The 18,573-nt window shown below is 41.7% G+C and overlaps 1 protein-coding gene across 1 annotated transcript in view; it reads left to right on the top strand.

The window, feature by feature from the left end:
- Positions 1-17,970, top strand: part of oprl1 (opiate receptor-like 1) — a gene marked incomplete at both ends in the record, with an annotated part of 75,665 nt that extends 57,695 nt beyond the window's left edge. Inside the window, 2 exons of the mRNA XM_084553179.1 lie at positions 69-159; positions 17,423-17,970. Coding sequence (XP_084409305.1) covers positions 69-159; positions 17,423-17,970 — 639 coding nt within the window. The remainder of the gene's footprint in view (positions 1-68; positions 160-17,422) is intronic.
- Between the last annotated feature and the right edge of the window lie 603 nt (positions 17,971-18,573).

The following is an 18,573-nucleotide window of genomic DNA, read 5'->3' as shown; positions in this document are numbered from 1 at the left end:
TAAAACATAGTTACTGTGCTTCCCTTCTAACTACAGTTGGAAAAACCGTCATATTATTGTGTCTTCAGGTGGTGAATATCTGTGTGTGGCTGTTGGCCTCGGCCTTTGGCGTCCCAGCTATGGTGATGGGAAATGTGGAGGAGGAACAAGAGCATAACAGTAAGTAACTCACACACTAAATCTAAAGCCCTAAAGGTTAAGAAAGAATGTTTTAAGAAGTGAAACATATTTGAAAGCAAATATTCTTTCTGGAAAGCTTTCACAATTTTGGCTGGTAGGTAGTTCCAACTATCTTGGCAAACTTCCCAAAGCTTGGATTTATGTATTCTCAGTATCTCTGTTTACATGGGCAGTATTTTTTCTATCCCTCTAAAATCATCAGAGGTTCAAACTAAATAAAATAATCTGATAAACATGTGCTTACATGCAGTAGAATTTTTTTACATGTGCAAAGTGGTTCTGCCCACTGTGGAGCAAATCTGCAGGAAATATAAGAGAAAAAAGATGACTAAGAAGACAGATGGACCCACGTTCATTCTGGCCTATTTCATCTATTCAAACATTGGATGTTTCAGAGCCTTTCAACAATCTTTAATTCAGCTATAGATCTCTTGCGTTGGCGGCCGCTATGTCTTTGTCCCTCTCATCACCTGGAGTTCGCCCTGCTAAGATGTGCAGAAAGAATGTATTTGTTCAAACCTGAGAGGAATTCTTCAGTTATTAGGAGCTAATAGCTTTCAAATTAACCGCATGGCCAAAGGTTGGCACCGCTCCTCTCGGTCTGATTTAAAAGTCCTTCCGATAGGTTCATTTTGTTCTGACTGAGATGGCTACTTTCAGAAAACCGTCCATATAAGATGTAAAAATGGCTGTATGAATAAAGTGGGTGAAATGCAGACAGGGTAAGTGGGATTTTATATTTTCATGTCATTGCAGACGTCGTGTGCATACAAAACTATGCGGTAGATAGACGGTCACATGAAGCATTTTTATTCTGATCTCATTTTCATTCAGCTTCACCACTTGTGTATCTTTACCTTCACCGTCCCTGTATGTGCAGCACTTTCATTTGCATTGTACCTGTGACTGTTCTAAATAAATAGCATCAGCAGCTGAAAGGTATGGAAAAAAAATGCTTAATGAGGAGAGAACTTGTTGTTCCAGTATTAACTTTATTGCACAGTACTGAGTAAATGGGCTCGTGATATCATCAGTGTGCTCTACTTTCACCGAGATTATAACACAGATAATGGAAAAGCACCCCCATCAAACAAGGCTTTTAAATCATTATTTAATCTGAAAATAAGGAAAGCAGAATTTCCATACACGCATCAGACTCGCCAAACAATGTCATTCTTCTTGTGCTGATCAAAAAGGATGCACAGCCTCCAGCTTCTTGTTTTATTCATGAATGCACTGTGGCGTTGCTGCTTCTCTCCTCCTCTCTCCACCTCTCCGTTAAACAAGTCTCCTAACTTTTTGTGTGAACTCCTTTGTCTTTCGAAAAAAAAGATGGTCAGAGAGCTGAGGTGTGATGCTGCTCGAGCCCAGTATCATTTGTCAGAGACCCATTCTGTTTTTATCACCACATGTGACAGAAATAGGCATTTCTACCAGGCGCCGGGACTGACCTTTCCATTCAAATAGACTAATTTGATGAGATTTGAGCCCGGGCATTAGGATGCATTGCAGGTGGATGGGAAATGAACTGTGAGCCATCATACAACGAAAGTATGGACAGATTTGCTAAGTGGAATATCAGGCTTCATTTAGCAGTCGAGGCATTTAGATAATGCTTTCAAACTTCCTTTTGTACCAGAAATATATATATATTTGTTACATAATCAGAGAGCATGGTATGTTATAAAAAGCACAAGTGGATGTACAACATCACATTAGTACTGGCCTCCAGTTTTCTAGTTTATGTGATGCTGGAATTAGTTTGTATGCCTAGACAAGTATATAATAACCTGGTTGACCTGCAGCCTCTGCAACCCTGCACAGTTCTCATTATGCTGCTACAGGCTGAATGCCCCACTATGCCTGAAACTCCAAAGTTTGGTTCACTGTTTCCACCCTGATATAAGACCTTCCCTATGAGGCTAAGACCTTGCATGTGTTTCATTCATATCTACTTCCCCAGTGCTGCTTTTACTCATTTATCGGCTGTTTAATTTCTCTCGCCCCCGCAGCGCGGCGGAAATCCAACCGTAAACGCAATTTCAGAGAGCATCAGCTGAAGTTCAATAATTAAATCCAGCCTGGCTTAGTGCGCCTTCCTGAGGATGCACGGCTGAACTCCATTTCTTTAATGAGATGTCAGTCAATCAGGTGCTCAACATCTCCACGCATGTTAGCCTCTTCCCTGCTGCTCGGCTAACGCGGCACGGGTGAGACGATCAGAAGATTCACTTAATCTGCGTGGTTCATCTCTATTAATCATTCGGAGGTGGCACCTGTGTGACCCTTTATCATTTAAGGAGACCTTCTCACCAACGTGATCCGGTCTGACTTCAGTTTTCATCATTATTGGCTGGATTTAATTATGCCAAGACTATGCTCAGTGTTGTGCTCAGCAAGTTCACACTTCACAAGAGCTTGTTGAAACCCTTCACACAGATCAGTATGAACTATTCACATTCAATTATTCTTCTCCTCCGTTCCCAGTCACTGCCACTTCCCACAACTAAATGGATTTCAGTAAACTGCTGTGGAACCACAGGCAGATTACTTTTAAAAGCCATGACTGCAGGCTCATGGCCTTATCTTTGTAAAATTATTTCATCAGCAGCTCATGTGTACACAAATCAGCCACAATATAAAAAACCACTGACAGGAGAAGTAAATAACATTGACCATCTTGCGGCAAATCAGTGTTCTGCTAGGAAACATTTGGACCTGGCATTCATGTGGATGGTACTTAGACACGTAGCACCCACCTAGACCAGACCAGGCACCCCCACCCCATAGCAATGACACTCCTTGATGGCAGCAGCCATCCCCAGCAGGATGCAGCCTGACACAGACACACACACAAAAACGGTTTAGGAACAACTAAAAAAAAAAACATGAAGAACAGCACAAGGTGTTGACCTGGCCTCCAAATTCACTAGATCCCAAACTGATCAAGTATCAGTGAGATGATCCACAGAGGCCTCTCCCCTCAACCCATAGGACCCAAAGACCCCCACTAACAACATTCTGTTGCCAGACACCACAGGACACCCTCAGAAGGCCCATGTCCATTCTCTGATGAGTCGCAACCATTTTGGAGGTGGTCATAATGTTATGCCTGATCGGATTTTATTTAGATTATCATGCCAGATCAGATATCACTGAATGCACCAGCAAGCATGATCTCCCGTGGAAATTAATGTATACAACAACTTGCTGTAAATCTTCTGATCCACACTCTCGTCAGACAGCTGGCGGTATCAAACCAATAGAAAAGGAATTTGCGGTAACTTCGTAATACTGTGCTGTGGAAAAAAAAGGGAGAAGGCTGAACGAGAGTGGATGAGATAGTGGTTGGGGCGCAGAGTGTCTATTCGATTTAAACTTCCAGATTTCCCCAAACAGCAGTATCCCCTACAGGATTCTGATGTTTACAGTATCCTTGCAGATGCATGTCTCTTATTGGTTATTGTGAAAGTACTGATGTAATCACCCAGATGTGAAATCCTAAGCATCAATCATGGTTGATATTAATTGAAGGTGCCCCTATGTGTCTGTGAGATGTACAGGGAGATTAAGAGCAGATCTGTAAACACCTCATATTACAGAATAATCTGGGCAATTTCCCCTAAGATGTTTGGAAGAGGAGAATGGGGGGATAAATCACCACAAAACTCCTGTAGTCTGAGCTCAGCATAAAGCTACATTTGTATTTAGGCAAATCTGATGCAGCAGCTTGCTAGATTCTCAGCAAATACTGACATTTATAAAAAATGCGTTGCAGCTGGAGGGTCTAACACGGTCTCTCTCAGTTCATATACAGTCTCTTTGAAACTTGATAACACCGACTTGATTGCGGCAGCTTCATGTATACTCTTTTCATTTCCTTTCTTAAAGTTTTTTTTTATTTTTTTCAGTTTCTGCTGAGTGGATCCACCTGGGTCCTCCTCTGTCTGTCGCAATGAATCATCTATCATCATCATCATATATTTCAGTACGGGTCATACACACAATCATATTTATGGTTTAATATTAATGAAAGGTTCTGGCAGTGGAATATGTTACACATATCAACCTGTGTGCATGCGTCTGTGTGTGTCATTCAAAGCTGTGTGCGTTGGCCTTATAGGGCTGTGTGAGGGTGATGATGAGTATTTATGCGCATTTGCGATCCGACTGCACTGGCGGTCTCGCACGTCGGGGCAAACGTGCAGCTGGAGCTCAGAGATGGCAGCTCCTTTTCCTAAAAAGCCCAAAATATGCAAAGAATGCTGCTCAGTCGCTATAGTAACAGGTGCACAAAGACTTTCAAATGACCTTAAATGGGAAACATATGAGGTTAATGCAAACATCAAGATGGAAATGACGAAAGTATCTCACCAGTGGATAACCATCAGCATAAATTCCTGAATCATTCTGCTAAACCAGCTGCTAAAACTTCTGCTTTATATAATTTCATCGCTGGCCTTTACTTAGAAAACTTATTTCAGAAAAAAAAATAAAAATGTGTTAAATTATTAAAACATTCAAATTATGGCAATGTCTGTACCTCTGTCCCAAAGATTGTCCTAGTTTAGTGGCATACGATGCGACACGATACGACACGATACGATACGATACGACACGATACGATACGATACGATACGATACCATAATCCTTTATTTATCCCATGGTGGGGTAAATTTGCTGTGTTGTAGCAGCATACAGTTTTTCCATGGCTCATGTTTCTGACTTCCACACCACACAATGTGTTCCCATTATTTACTGCTACTCTCTGTGACTTCAAATGAGATTAGTTTTGCAGATCGTCCATCCCATAATACTAGCGGGAAGGTAATGTCAGAGCATCAGACATCAGGTCTCTCCAAAACCACAGACTGCCCCGACTGGTAGAATGGAAACATACCAGAATCTTCCAGGGCAGCTCTGGCCTCTCTTGCTCCCTCCCCTTACACGTCAGCATGCAGACCTGCTGTGAGGCAGTTCCTCTGAACCAGACAAAAACGACACTGGGTCACCTGTCAGCCTGCAGTTTGCTGCCGGCTGCACTCTTATCTGTCACTTCTCTGGCTTTTTAAAAAAAAAAAATTATTATTCCAGTTGTGATCATATTGTCAGTGACATTTTGAGTTGAGTTTGAGGATCCAGTTGAGGTGGTACAGGCGCCTGATTAGGATGCCCCCTGGCCACGTCCCAGTAGAAGTCTACCAGACACATCCAGCTAAGTTTAGACCCCTGGGCTGACCCACGACTCGCTGGAGGGATTACGTCTCCCAGCATGTAGAGGATGGTAGACACCCAGAACCTGCTTGGAGGGGAGCCTGTGTGTCTGCTCCCTTTGCTGCTACTACTGTGACCTTGAAGGACTACGTGGTTTGGAGTACAAATGAGAAAGTGGCATTTTTCTTTGTGGCCATTTTAATGGTTGGAGTATAAATGAGTGGCTTAGACTATAAATGAGACTGTGGCCATTTTAATCCTGAAATTGTAATACACATATTGTTTCTACCATATTGACTGTTCATTTCACTTAACTGTATTATTCAGACACCAAATCATCAAGCACTAACCGAACATAAATTAAAAAAAATATGGCTACCAATGCCATGATATAGAGAGGGGGTCATATCTTCACAGGTGTCCCAGTGTAAATGCTGACTTGATCTGATGTACATATTTTGTTGAATATATTTAATTCACATCCATCAAATAGTTGCTTCTCTATTGCATTATACCGCTTGTCTTTACTGCCCCACTTTCAAGAGAATCTCCACGGTCTTTTCTTTGGACTGTTTTTCCTTCTGGTAGGTACTTTATTTTGCTGAATTAATAAAATCGTCAAAAGTCTGGTGGTTTTCTCCCACTACACGGCATCTTCCGTCTGAAATGATTTCCTCTCATATGCAAACCTCTTGGTTTTATTGCTGTAATTACCTGCCCCCTTCTCACAGCCAGGAAAAACAAAAAACAAAATAGCTTCTGCAGGTATTCTGCTGAAATAACCAGTGCAGAAAGCTGCTGCCAAACAACTAACACGAGCTGAGATCTCATTACGCCAATTCACTGGCTGCCTGTCAGTTTTAGAATTGATTTCACTACTGCATTAAGGTTTGCATGGTGAGGTTAGTTTTCTTGTCTGGCAACTGATCGTCTCCTCAGAGCCTCCTTACGACCTGAGAGACTCTCTCAGTTCTTCCTGTCTAGTCTGTCAGTGACCTCTTGTGTAATCCATCCCTAAAAGCCATGTCGTTTTAAGACTTTATCTTAATAAGCCTTATACGCAGAGTTGTCTTTGCTCAAAACACGAGTAGGTACTAGTAGGCACACTTCTGAGGCGTAGAGGCGTGGAACATCACATTCTTTGAATTTTTATGTTAATGCCAAAGATAAAATCTTCAGTGATTTTCAGACACATGTCCACACACACACACAGCACCGATATTATCCGTGGCTATTTTGCAGTTAAATTGAATAATATGTTGTAGCCAGCAGGGAAACGGGAAGTCCAGTGGTTAGATATTGATCCAGCCTCAGCCTGCAGCTACAGCCTAATCCCATAATCATTTTTATTAGTCTACTCTGCAGCAGAGCTACATCTGCACGTCTCTCCTCCCTCTGCTTTTTTTTTTTATTTTACTCATCTGGGCTCAAGTCTTCTTCTTCTTCTTCTTCCCCTCCTTCCTTCATCCCGTTTCATCTCATCTTTCAACCCTTCTTTCTCATGTCATTCTTTTCATCCTTTGCATTTCAGTTCATTTTCATTCCACTTGATCTTCTTATTTCATTCTTTCCTTCCATTCTTCTTTCAGTTTCTTCTTATATTATTCTCATCTCATGCATTTCATTTCCTTCATCTCATCTCATTTACACCTCTGTTTCATTATCATCTCATTCTCACTAACCCTTGCACCTCACTTCCCCTGACTTTTCTGTTCATCTCCTGCTGTCCTTTGCACATATCTCATTTGTTTCTTCTCATCTCATTCTCACCTCCGTTTCATTCTGCTTGGTGTTGTTTCCTTTTGATTCTCCTGGCATCCAAACCAGATTGGCATCTCCATCCTGTAATCATCTCCTCCATTTAATTTGAAAATCATCTTATTCGTTCCATCTCTTTATTATCTCATTATCCTCTCATGGTTCCTTGTTCTGTCCTTTCTTCTTATTCTTCTTCCTTTATGTTATACTTCCCCTCTCATTTGCCTTTTCTTCCCATCCCTCCTCTTCTCTGCTTCCTGTATAATTACACTTCCTCAGCCCAGACCTGTAGCTTTTGTATTTTAATCTCTGTTCTTGAGAGTCTGTTATCTGTGCGGCAAATTGAAATCCAGGCATAATGTCCACTCCACTTCTCTTCCCCTCCTCTCCCTGCCTTCTCTAAACAAGCAGAGAGGGGTCAGAGCGGTTCCATAACCCGACAGCTGCAGGGAAAGTCACGGCACGCCGCTCTCAGTAATTGGGGTCAAAAGCCTTGCCCAAGGACACAGTGGTAGGAAGGAGGGCTATAATCAGCGGCCACCCTGCTGTCACTAATAGACGCTCTGACTAATCCATCCAAAATCATGTAGAAAATGTGTCCAACTGTTTTTTCTCTGGCAGCGCACCAGTGCCAGTGCTGAAGCATTCAAGCACTTACCACAACACAGGAGCTGCTGTGTCTCACCGCCTAAAGCGTTTATTTTAACAGCATTTTCCGTTGAGTGAAAGCCAAACTTTACTTTGGAGCCAGCTCAGTATTGGATAAATCTTAAAAGGTCAGTGTCAGCTCAGGACATGAGGTATGAGTTATTTTATGTAACATGCTTTGACTTTGCATCCCTCCACAGCAGACCGCGGATGACACAGTGCAGACATGCATGTAGCAGGATTCTGTTAACAAAGCTACTATGGTCCAAAGCCAATGAGTGCACCAGAGTTTGATGTGACCATGATAAACATTCATGACATAAACACTAAGATCTTGACGATGCAGTAGATTTATTTATTTTTTTTTCAATTAGGCAGAACTGGTGGGATTTAAGGAACTTGTAAGAACGTTGACCTTGTTAAATAATACCATAAAAAATATCTTGCAAATAAGTTTAAAATATTTTTTTAAAAGCTGGGGTTCATGGGGAAATAAAGTGTCAGCGTCTGTTAAAAAACACTTCTGGTCTTCTGACAAGTTGTTTGACCAACTATTTTTGAATAAGATTGGACTGAACTTCAGCAGCAAAACTTCAGCAGGCTTGTTCAGGAATGCTTCTTTTATCCATACCTTTTCCAAGGTGTGACAAGTTGCAGATTAGTCAAATGCAAGCACTACTTACAGTTAAACTGGCTACATTTTTTATAGACAATAATTCTTCAACCTCATTGAAATCGTTCTGATCAAAGATTCCAGCTTAGTCTTTTACATGGGTGCTAAGTAACATGTTTTGATGGAATATAAACTGTTCAAACGTAACATAAAACATTTGTGACTCATCAGGGTGTCCTGTGGTGTCTAGCAACACAGTGTTGTCAGTGGGGACCTTTGGGTCCTATGGGTTGAGGGGAGGGGCTTCTGTGGATCATCCCACAGATACTTGATCAGTTTGGGATCTAGTGAATTTGGAGTCCAGGTCAACACCTTGTGCTGTTATTCATGTTTTTTTAGTTGTTTCTAAAGTGTTTTTGTGTGTGTGCCTGTGTCAGGCTGCATCCTGCTGGGGATGGCTGCTGCCATCAAGGAGTGTCATTGCTATGGGGTGGGGGTTCCTGGTCTGGTCTAGGTGGGTGCTACATGTCTAAGTAACATCCACATGAATGCCAGGTTCAAAAGTTTCAAAGCAGTGTTTAGATGCCCCAGTCAGACCCTTCAATCAGAATATAGTGGACATATAACCTAAAAAGTTCTTCTCCCCTCAACTTTATTGACACCAATAACTTAATTCAGTACAAGAATATGACCAAGCTACACCCATGTTCTACAACGGTGCTGCCCACAGAGATCCTGGCTTTGTTCACCATGTGTTTACGAAGCTAATTCGTTCTAATTTGAGGTGGTTATACGAGGCATATTTATTCTATTAAGGCTATTTGGATTATTAGTGGAACACTAGCATCCATGAAACACAGCAGCTGACCCTGCAAGGCCATTGGAGGTGCAGAGAGGTGTTAACAGCATTCTAACTGCAAATGTCTTGAGTATGAGAGGACATCACTTGTGCACTTCATCATGCTACACTACCAAGTGAGTTGGAGCCACCCTCCAGTTGCATTCAGAGATTAGGTGAGGGTGTACGGCTTGGTAAGAGCTACTGGAGGAAATGAGCAGAGGGAAAACAAACAAAGTGGACCCTGATAAACAGTTGCAGTCAACCTGAAAGGAGGATCACTATTCTGTCTTGTAAACACTGCTGTGTATTTATGAGCCATGGATTATAATGGAATTAGACTTCATTATAATGAAGTGGGAGACCAAACCTGTCCACTATGGCCCTGATTTGTCTTCGCTGTTGTTTCTGCATCCTCCAAACAGTAGGATGTAAACTCAAGAGAATGATTCATTATAAAAGGCAAATGCATAATTTAACTCCATTACAGTGGATATGTCTAATTAGTGTTGACATGCCTCATTATCTGTGATGCTGCAGTATATCTTATAAGAGTTACTGTAAAAGCAGCAATGCAAAGATAATAGCCGTATAATAGGATTTCCAATGTAACTGTTGATGTATTCAGATTTATTATTCTCTGGGAAAAGGACTTCTTCCAGTGTATGAGTTTATATACAATTAAAAATGAAATACATTCCACTGGTGGATCGTCAAGGCAGCTCTCTGAACATCTGCAGGCCTGAAAGAGCCAAGGTCATTCAGTGTTAGTTCATGGTGGATTGTCTGAGTTGAGGACACACGCAGCACCAGTGCTCATAAATCACTTCTGCTTCTATATTTGTCTCCTGTTTTCCTGTTCCACGCTATCATTTTGTGAAGGCAAGAATATTGTGTCCTTATGACAGATCCGCAGCTGCAGTAATTTAGTGTTTCAGTATAGTGTTGAAACAAAATGTCCACTTCTTTGCCCTCGTGTGTATTGTATGTAAAGTGGACGTTTGATATAGATTATTTGCCTGGGCATTGTATCCATATTGCTTTTCGTGATTACAATTTTAAACAATGTAGAAGTGTGTTCTAAAAAGCAGGTAATACATTAAAAATAATTGAGTAATGAAACATGAAGGAGAAATGAACCGAGCATATATTGTGTGTGTGTCTGTGTGTGAGACATGATCCCCCTGCCTCCCTACTGACACATCCACATAAAACCTTTATGACAAGTGCTGCGTTGCCCAAGGATGCATATGAACACACACGTACACACACCGACTCTGATAAATCATACATGCCCATGCAAACATGCATCCACACATACAAGTGTGCTGCATACATATGCATGGAGTCTGGTGCTGACGCTTTGAACCAAACACTCACCACACCTTCAGACAGACTTATTTATATTTTCGGTTCGCTTGAAGCTACATTGTGAGATGAACTGTAAATGCACAAATGTCGCGTGCTAGTGAAGCATTGTCCTGTTCCGTCATAGTCCAGTATCAGAAAGCACTCGGAAGAGCTCAGACTTCCAACGAGGCTGAAAAGGTCCTTTAGAATGACATTTTAATAGAAAGGGAGATCAACAACGCAGTTTTACTTCTTTGTCTTCTTCTTCTGCTGCTGCTGCTGTAGCCGCTTGTCCTTTGAAGGGTTTTGGGGAGAGGGGTACACCCTGGATAAGTCTCCAGTCTATCGCAGGGCTAACACAGAGAGACAGACAACCATTCACACTCACATGCACACCTACAGCCAATTTAGAATCACCACTTAACCTAACCAGCATGTCTTTGGACAGTGGGAGGAGGCTGGAGTACCCGGAGAGAACACAGGGAGACACAGGGAGAATATGCAAACTCCACACAGAAAGGACCCAGTCGGCCTGGATTCGAACCCGGTTAGCATCAGCGCTACCCACCACACCACTTTTACTGATTATCAAAATAAATATCAAGCAATCAGAGTGTCAATTCATGTAGGTTTAAATATGAAAGCGGCACGCTAAATATGCTAAATTAAGATGTGACCATCACCTGGTGAAGGTCGGCATGCTAGGGCTGTCGTCGTGAGCACACCGACATTAGCATTTAGAGCGCCGGTGTATGTGAAGTAGGGCTCCACAAAGGTGCCAGTGTAGATTCTTGCTTTCACTTCAAATGATTGTTCAAGGTCTAAACTCATGCATAACCATCACATAGCCTCGTCCCAGAGCCCAGCATGAAACATCAGCCAATTTCTGTCAGCCAGTGAACTCAAACTTACAAAAAATGTGATTAAAGCTTTGTGATTGAAAAGAATGTACATTTTTGATGAGACATTCTACAGTTTAGAACAAGCCCCGAATTTGCTTTTCTTTCACGTCAATCATAATGCTGCCTCAATCTTTAAAGTTCAGTCACTAACATCATTGAACCGTGGTGGGATAAACACATCTAAGTCTTGTGTTTTCTTGCTAACATCAAGATGTTTTATCCCTCAAGTTTTCTGATGGCAAACTATCAAACGTGGCATCTGGAAGTCCAGATTCAGCAGCTACTGAGGTGGGAGTTTAACTCAGGTAACAAGCTCTCAGGGGTTCAGGTGGGAGGGCACCGGGATCCAATCAGCGCAGGACCTCAGCTTTTGTCCTCTGGTGAAAAATGAAATGGAAGCTATACAAGGATGAGAAGAAAGAATGGGAAGAAATGATAAGTGGAAACGTACAGGATGGTGAAAGGGAGAGGAAACGCAGGGAAGAGAATGCTGTTTTGCTCTGATTGGAAATGAAAGGACAGGGCTGCAGAGGAGATTAGCAATAAGAGAAAGTAGAAAGCAAGAAATTGAAAAGTCAGAGAAAAACCAATTGGAGAAAGGAAAAGGGATGAACACATGAACAATTTTATTCAGAGAATAAAAGGTGAGAGAGGAGGGGCTGGACGACTTTAAGAGGAAGCCTCAACAGTGGTGAAGTATGGAAGCAGGAAAGGGAAATGGAGAGAGAAAAAAATAGGAAAAAATGTATATAGCATCAAATGTGAATGAAAAAACAAAACAAAAACATCCAATCTGGAGAAAAAGAAAAAGTAGGGGGTAAGCAAAACACAATAGAGCCGAAAGAAATGTGAAATGAGGAGAAAGACAGCAGAGGAAGAGAATCATCATGTGTGAAATGGGAACCAGGATGGGATTCCTGGTTATAAATGAAGGAAAGAAAGCAAGAAAGAAAAAGCATGAAGGAACTGAAGACAGAAGGGATGGGAAATAGAAAAATAGAACTGTTTACATGGGAAAAGTAATGGTAAAGAGAGAACACAAAAACATACAGTGAAACTAGCATGAAAAAAAATCATACTAAAGTTGAAGGAATCCAATGAAGCATCTCTCTGCCAACTGCTAAGAAGGAGAAACTTAAAAAGGAGATTTCTTCCTGTCCATTTTACGGTCCACCAATATTACTAAAACACCCACGTACATCAGTGGCACAACACGTAGATATGTCAATAACATCCACTATGAATTATGTGACTGTTTACAGAAACGGCATGACTTGGAAATTTAAAAGAACACCACATAATATTCCACAAAGGTTCATGTCTGGTGTTGGACCATTGCTTTTGCATGTAGTTGACGGGAGCACTCATTGAAACAATGGGTGTCGACATACTGAAGCTGTCGACATAAAAATCATAAAATGGTTAAAATTGCACACTACAAATTATAAAGCCAACTAGCAATTCTAGTTCCAGCAAAGGTGCCGTAGACTGGGTGCACCTGTACCTTATCTGTGGGACCTTTCCCCTACTATTTAATGCAAGATGAGATGGAATATCTTGTGCGACAGTTTAACCTTGTTTATTTCCAACAATGTGAAAAACATTGGAATTGCCTCCTCCACTGGGGTGATTTGAGCATGTTCGATTTTAAACTTCAAAGTCAGTCTTGGCTAATTGCAAGTGCAGTTCAATTGTACAGTTTGCTGACAAACATGTTTTTGTACTGAAGCAGAGGGAAAGGAAAATCATTCACTGACATTTCAAAATGCTAGGTATTTGGAAACAGCCACTGAGTGATTGCTGCTAACGGCTACGGAGTGATAGCGGCTTGACCTTTTCTTGCACTGCGTCCAGCGCTGACGTAAAACTGCAGTGGAGCAGCAGTCAGTCCAGGCTGAGGTTTCCACCATCAGACGTCAGAGAGATAAGAACTGAGTTATCGGAGGTACCTCGTCAGTACTGAAAATGGCACACAGTGTACATACACCAATCAGCCACAACATTAAAACCACTGACAGGAGTAGTAAATAACATTGACAGTTTAATTAATGTAGTCTAATTTAACATCTAGTGAGTGTGTTTCAATAGATTTTGTAAGGATTTATGAAATGGAAAAAAAAAAAAGATTGTCAAAAAATGAGAAATACAGACAGTGTGAATGAAAACTTGTGGGAAGTTGTTCCATTGGGAATGATTATGCTCTCGCAGTCTACTCAAGTAGTTTGGATGAGCTTTATTCTGTGATGGACAGTAAAAAGAGTAAAAGTGATCATGCGTACATAAAAGTCATATACGTAAAGTGTCATATACGTCATCTGAGCGCAGTGAAGTAAAATTCATTTACAGCAAACTGGCTGCCGTTTAGAGTCCGCTACCAAGAATCACGCTGCAAAAGATACACTGATCAGGCATAATATTAAGACCTGCTTCCCAATATTGTGTAGGTCTCCCTTGTGCCTCCAAATGGAGACATTGTTGTGACTCATCAGAGAATGGACATGGGCCTTCTGAGGGTGTCCTGTGGTGTCGTTGGTAGGGGCCTTGGGGTCCTATGGGATGAGGGGAGGGGCCTCTGTGGATCAGGCTTGTTCTGGTACATCCCACAGATACTTGATCAGTTTGGGATCTAGGAAATTTGGAGACCAGGTCAACACCTTATGCTGTTTTTCATGTTTTTTGAGCTCTTCCTAAACAGTTTTTGTAATTCCAGTGCAATTGTCAGGTCAATCTGGAGGTGCACAGGTACATAACACTTGAATATAAGAATATAATTTTATATTTCAGTGACATGGAGCATCTCTGTCTTTGTAAGTTAGTGAAAGTGTCTTGACGCCACCAGAAATATTATAATCACAGCACATGTTAATATGTTTTAATCACTGTCACCAACGCCCACAAATACACTGAAATGTGCAGCTGTTTAGAGGCTGAAGCTGTACTAAGGTCTCTGGTGCAGCCTGACAAGCTCCTTGCTCTTCTCCGAGGGGAATGACGATAAAATCACACATGATGAATTAGAGTTCGGAAAGTTTGCTGTCAGAAATGTCTGCACTGTCTGAAAAATGGACAAAGAAAGACAAGAAAGGAGGCGGCTTCCATAAGATGAAGACAAGTGAGAGGGTAGAAATGAGAAATGATGATTTGTAGTCACGTCAGCTATCCCAGAAAACTATAATGTTCGACGCACGCCTGCACACTTTGATTTTCTTGGATTCTACTTATGACATGTCACTTATAGTCAACCCTGAATTGTGAATCTATCTCTGCTGCTGACGTCGGGCAGAAGCAGAAGTATTGTCCAAGCAGGGAACAATACCTTTGTTATATTTGTTGGTGTCTGTCTTTAAGTTGCCTGGTGTTTCTGATGCTTTCCTCCTCCGGGAACAGAGAGCCATCTACGGCAATTTTTATAAAACACACAAACTTCATAGCCCCATCATGGAGGTTATTACTATTCCTGTTCTTTCACAGAGACTTTTACTGTGGTTTTGAGCAATGGCTGGAGCACGCCAGTAATGGAACCGTTGCTTCAGCTTCCATTTTTACTGGGGACACCCACATGCTATAAATCGTGCGCACTCGATGCACCTGATAAAAGCATCCGGGAAATGGAATAATAGATCAACCTTTTCTTTCTACAGTTCCTTTTCCTATTTGTTTGATCCAGCTTTATCTCGGCTATTTATGCTGTTTATTTTGCAGTCTCTGTGTGTGCCAAGTGCCTTATCTTCCCACTCTTGCAAACACAGTTAAAGGCTTTATTTCAAAACAGAAATGCTGCATTCACTGCATGCACATGCAGGCTTCACTACATCCTAAGTATGAAAAGTTTCCTGTGATGTTCGTTGTGGAAAAATGGCGTAATAACAAACTGTATCACTTAATATTTCACAATAACAGAAGCTATTCCTGCTAAATGTGCACTTTAAAGCAGAAATCAAATTGTGTTCCTGTTCTAAAATACTGAGAAAAACTGAAAATGTTCCATCCCTGTAGAGCACCACTTCAAATATATTGCCTAATTCATTAAAAACACACTTGTTAATGCAGCATAATTGTCATAATCAGAGCAACAAGGAGTGCAAACGTCTGCTGTGGCTAACGTGTTCTCCAGCTTCCTCCTGCACCAGGCATCTTCTCTAGCACTTAAATTAAGTCTGATTGATTTCTTGGTTTTGCAAAACAACCTCAGGATTTAGAAAGGGAAAAAAAAAAAAATCCAATTTTCAATCCCGCTTCCTTTACGGTTATGATTAAAACATGAAATCCAGCTAATGGCAGACATCCTAGAAGCAGATGGCCTTTAATGTGTAATCAATCATTGTTTGGACCATTTGTGGTTCTTTTGCCAAAATGATTGTTATATATATATATATATATATATATATATATATATATATATATATATATTAGTCTGTAGAAGAGATTTCTCCCTCTTGTCTATCTTTGTGCTCTGCAAGGCCCGGGGCATGTTTTCAGCAAACAAGAGATAATTAAACTGCGGCAGGCGGTTTAATACTTTTTAGCACTTACAGTCATTATGTCCGATTTCCAGGTGGTGTGTTTAACTTGATCATTGTACTCTTTTTTTAAACAACTTATAAAATGAAAATCACAAGCCGTGTAAAAGTATTATTACATTAAGCGAAGGGTGAAATGCATAATTGTGATTTAGCGTGAAGATGTCTCACGAAACGTGCAGGATATCTCTCCAGACTTATCCAACTTTTATGGCTTTGTTATTTAGATAAGAAGCCAAGTCAGATATTGAAAACTACACAGTCTTCTGCAGGCAGTGCACGTCTTGGATGTGCAGGAAAAAATCTTTGCATGGATTAAAAGTGAAAGGGTTTATTTTTTATGCTGGTTAGCGTTTTTATATTTTCTGATTTATCGTTGCCTGCTTCTTAAGATTGTCTTCCAGTGTCCAAAGCCAAAATCTGAGTTCCTTTAAGGCTAAGGTTAATATGTTCATCTCATCAGGAGGATTGGGATACTGGGTTAATTGTGGCTGCTCCTCCTGATTCCTGTTTTGTTTTTCCTCCTCATTTCCTTTTTCACCCTCTGAGAGGATTTACTGCTTTGTTTTTGAATTATGTTGCATTTAAAATAGTGTGATGCCTTCGAGTTATCTCCCCTGAACAACATTTAGCAGCTATTGTGTACCATTTATTTTAGTATATTACTAAAATATCACCATCTTCTTCTAAAGCTCTGCAGTCATCATTCAGTGTCTTTGATTCTACCTGCCTCTTCTTATCTCTTTACAGGTTCAGACTCATTTATCTCCCTGTCGTCTTTCTTCCACCCTCTCTGCAGACTGTATTATGATTAAGAAGATTAAACTAGTCTCCTTGTGAAAGCGGCTCCCCTGTCATTGTTCATGTATCCATTCATACTTCGTTGCCTTCTGTGTACCTCATCATGATATCCCACTATAGATTGTTTTGTTGTTTCCTCAATTCCATGTGCTTATCACTAATATTAAAATAACACAGTAGAACATTTAATAAACACATTTCAGGTTCAGGTTTTCATTGTCAGGTATCACACATTGTTTCCTGCAATATGCATAACAGGTTCTACCCCAGTTTATCCAGTCACATTATGCAGAGTGCTTGATTCAAGAACTGGAACTAGCAGCAACTCAAATGTTTATGCCATCTTTAACTTGCGATCTAGAAACTTGTTGCAAATCCATGTTCCCAGGCCTATGCTCATGGTTCATGAGGATACACCTTTGAATTGCTACCTTATCAGTGGTTGTTGCTCAAGAACTAGCCACAAACTACTGTATCGTAGTGCTGTTATTCCAGGCCGTACGCCAACTCCAACCCTATCCTCTCTTATGATTCCTTTTCACATGAATTAATTCCTTTCCTCTTTTTTTTCTACTCCTCTTTCTTTTTCACATGTAGGCGTTGAATGCATCGTGGTTTTACCCGAACCAAAGAATCACTGGGATCCCGTCTTTGGCACCTGTGTCTTCCTGTTCTCCTTCCTCATCCCTGTGGCCATCATCAGCATCTGCTATAGTCTGATGGTCAAACGCCTGCGCAGCGTTCGCATCCTTTCCGGTTCCAAGGAAAAGGACCGTAACCTGCGCCGCATCACCAGGATGGTTTTGGTGGTGGTGGCAGCGTTTGTCGTCTGCTGGACCCCCATCCAGATTATGGTCCTGGCTCAGTCCCTGGGCTTCAACCTGACCAGCTTGTTCACGCTGGTGCTGATGCACTTCTGCATCGCGCTGGGCTACGTCAACAGCAGCTTGAATCCTGTGCTCTACGCCTTCCTGGATGAAAACTTCAAGCGCTGCTTCCGTGAGTTCTGCCACCCATCTCCCTTCCGCCTCGATACCCAGCAGTCAGGGAGGATGAGGAGCATCGCCAGGGAGGTGGCGGCTGCCTACAGCTGCAAGGCTGGAGATGGCGGGGGGCATGGCGGAGGGACACCTAATCCAGCATGACTAGGCGTGGAGCTCCCCTTGGTGGGGGTGGACCCCAAACAAAGGGGAGAGAACCACGGGACAGGGAACTCCAACACAGAATTGACTCAGATCACAGCTCTCTAGCGGCACGAGCCCTCCCGCCCCCCAACAAGGAGACTGGCCTGGGGCGGGGGGGAGGCAGATGAAGAGGATGGAATTGAAAGGAAAAGAATTTAGGATTAAGGATGAAAATACATAGCGCCCATAGGGTTGTATGGGTGCAGGGAAATTAGAAGGTAAGGGTTGTGTCTGTGTTATCTGTGTAGGAGATGCTCCATGTGGAAGTAGCCTAACACACAGCACTAGATTGAAAAGACTATGGCCTTCCACAACTCCACAAAATGAGAGAAAGTGATAAAATATTTTAGACCATGGTTGGAATCTTACGCTTGAATTATGGAAGTTTGCCCAAAGCTCAGTAGAAACTGGATCTGCTAACTGAGGCTGAGGCAAATCTCATAAGAGGACTGTGATTGGGCATGAGGAGGCAGAAGGTGGAGCAAGTGTATAAACAGCGGGGGATTCATCAGAGTTTCAGATACCCAATGTTTGAAAAACCACCATGCACTAAATTGGTGCTTG

The sequence above is a fragment of the Chelon labrosus genome, assembly GCF_963514085.1.
Source record: "Chelon labrosus genome assembly, chromosome: 10".
NCBI classification, from domain to species: domain Eukaryota; kingdom Metazoa; phylum Chordata; class Actinopteri; order Mugiliformes; family Mugilidae; genus Chelon; species Chelon labrosus.
The sequence above is the reverse complement of the archived record's forward strand: the minus strand, read 5'-3'. Positions and strand labels throughout refer to the sequence as shown.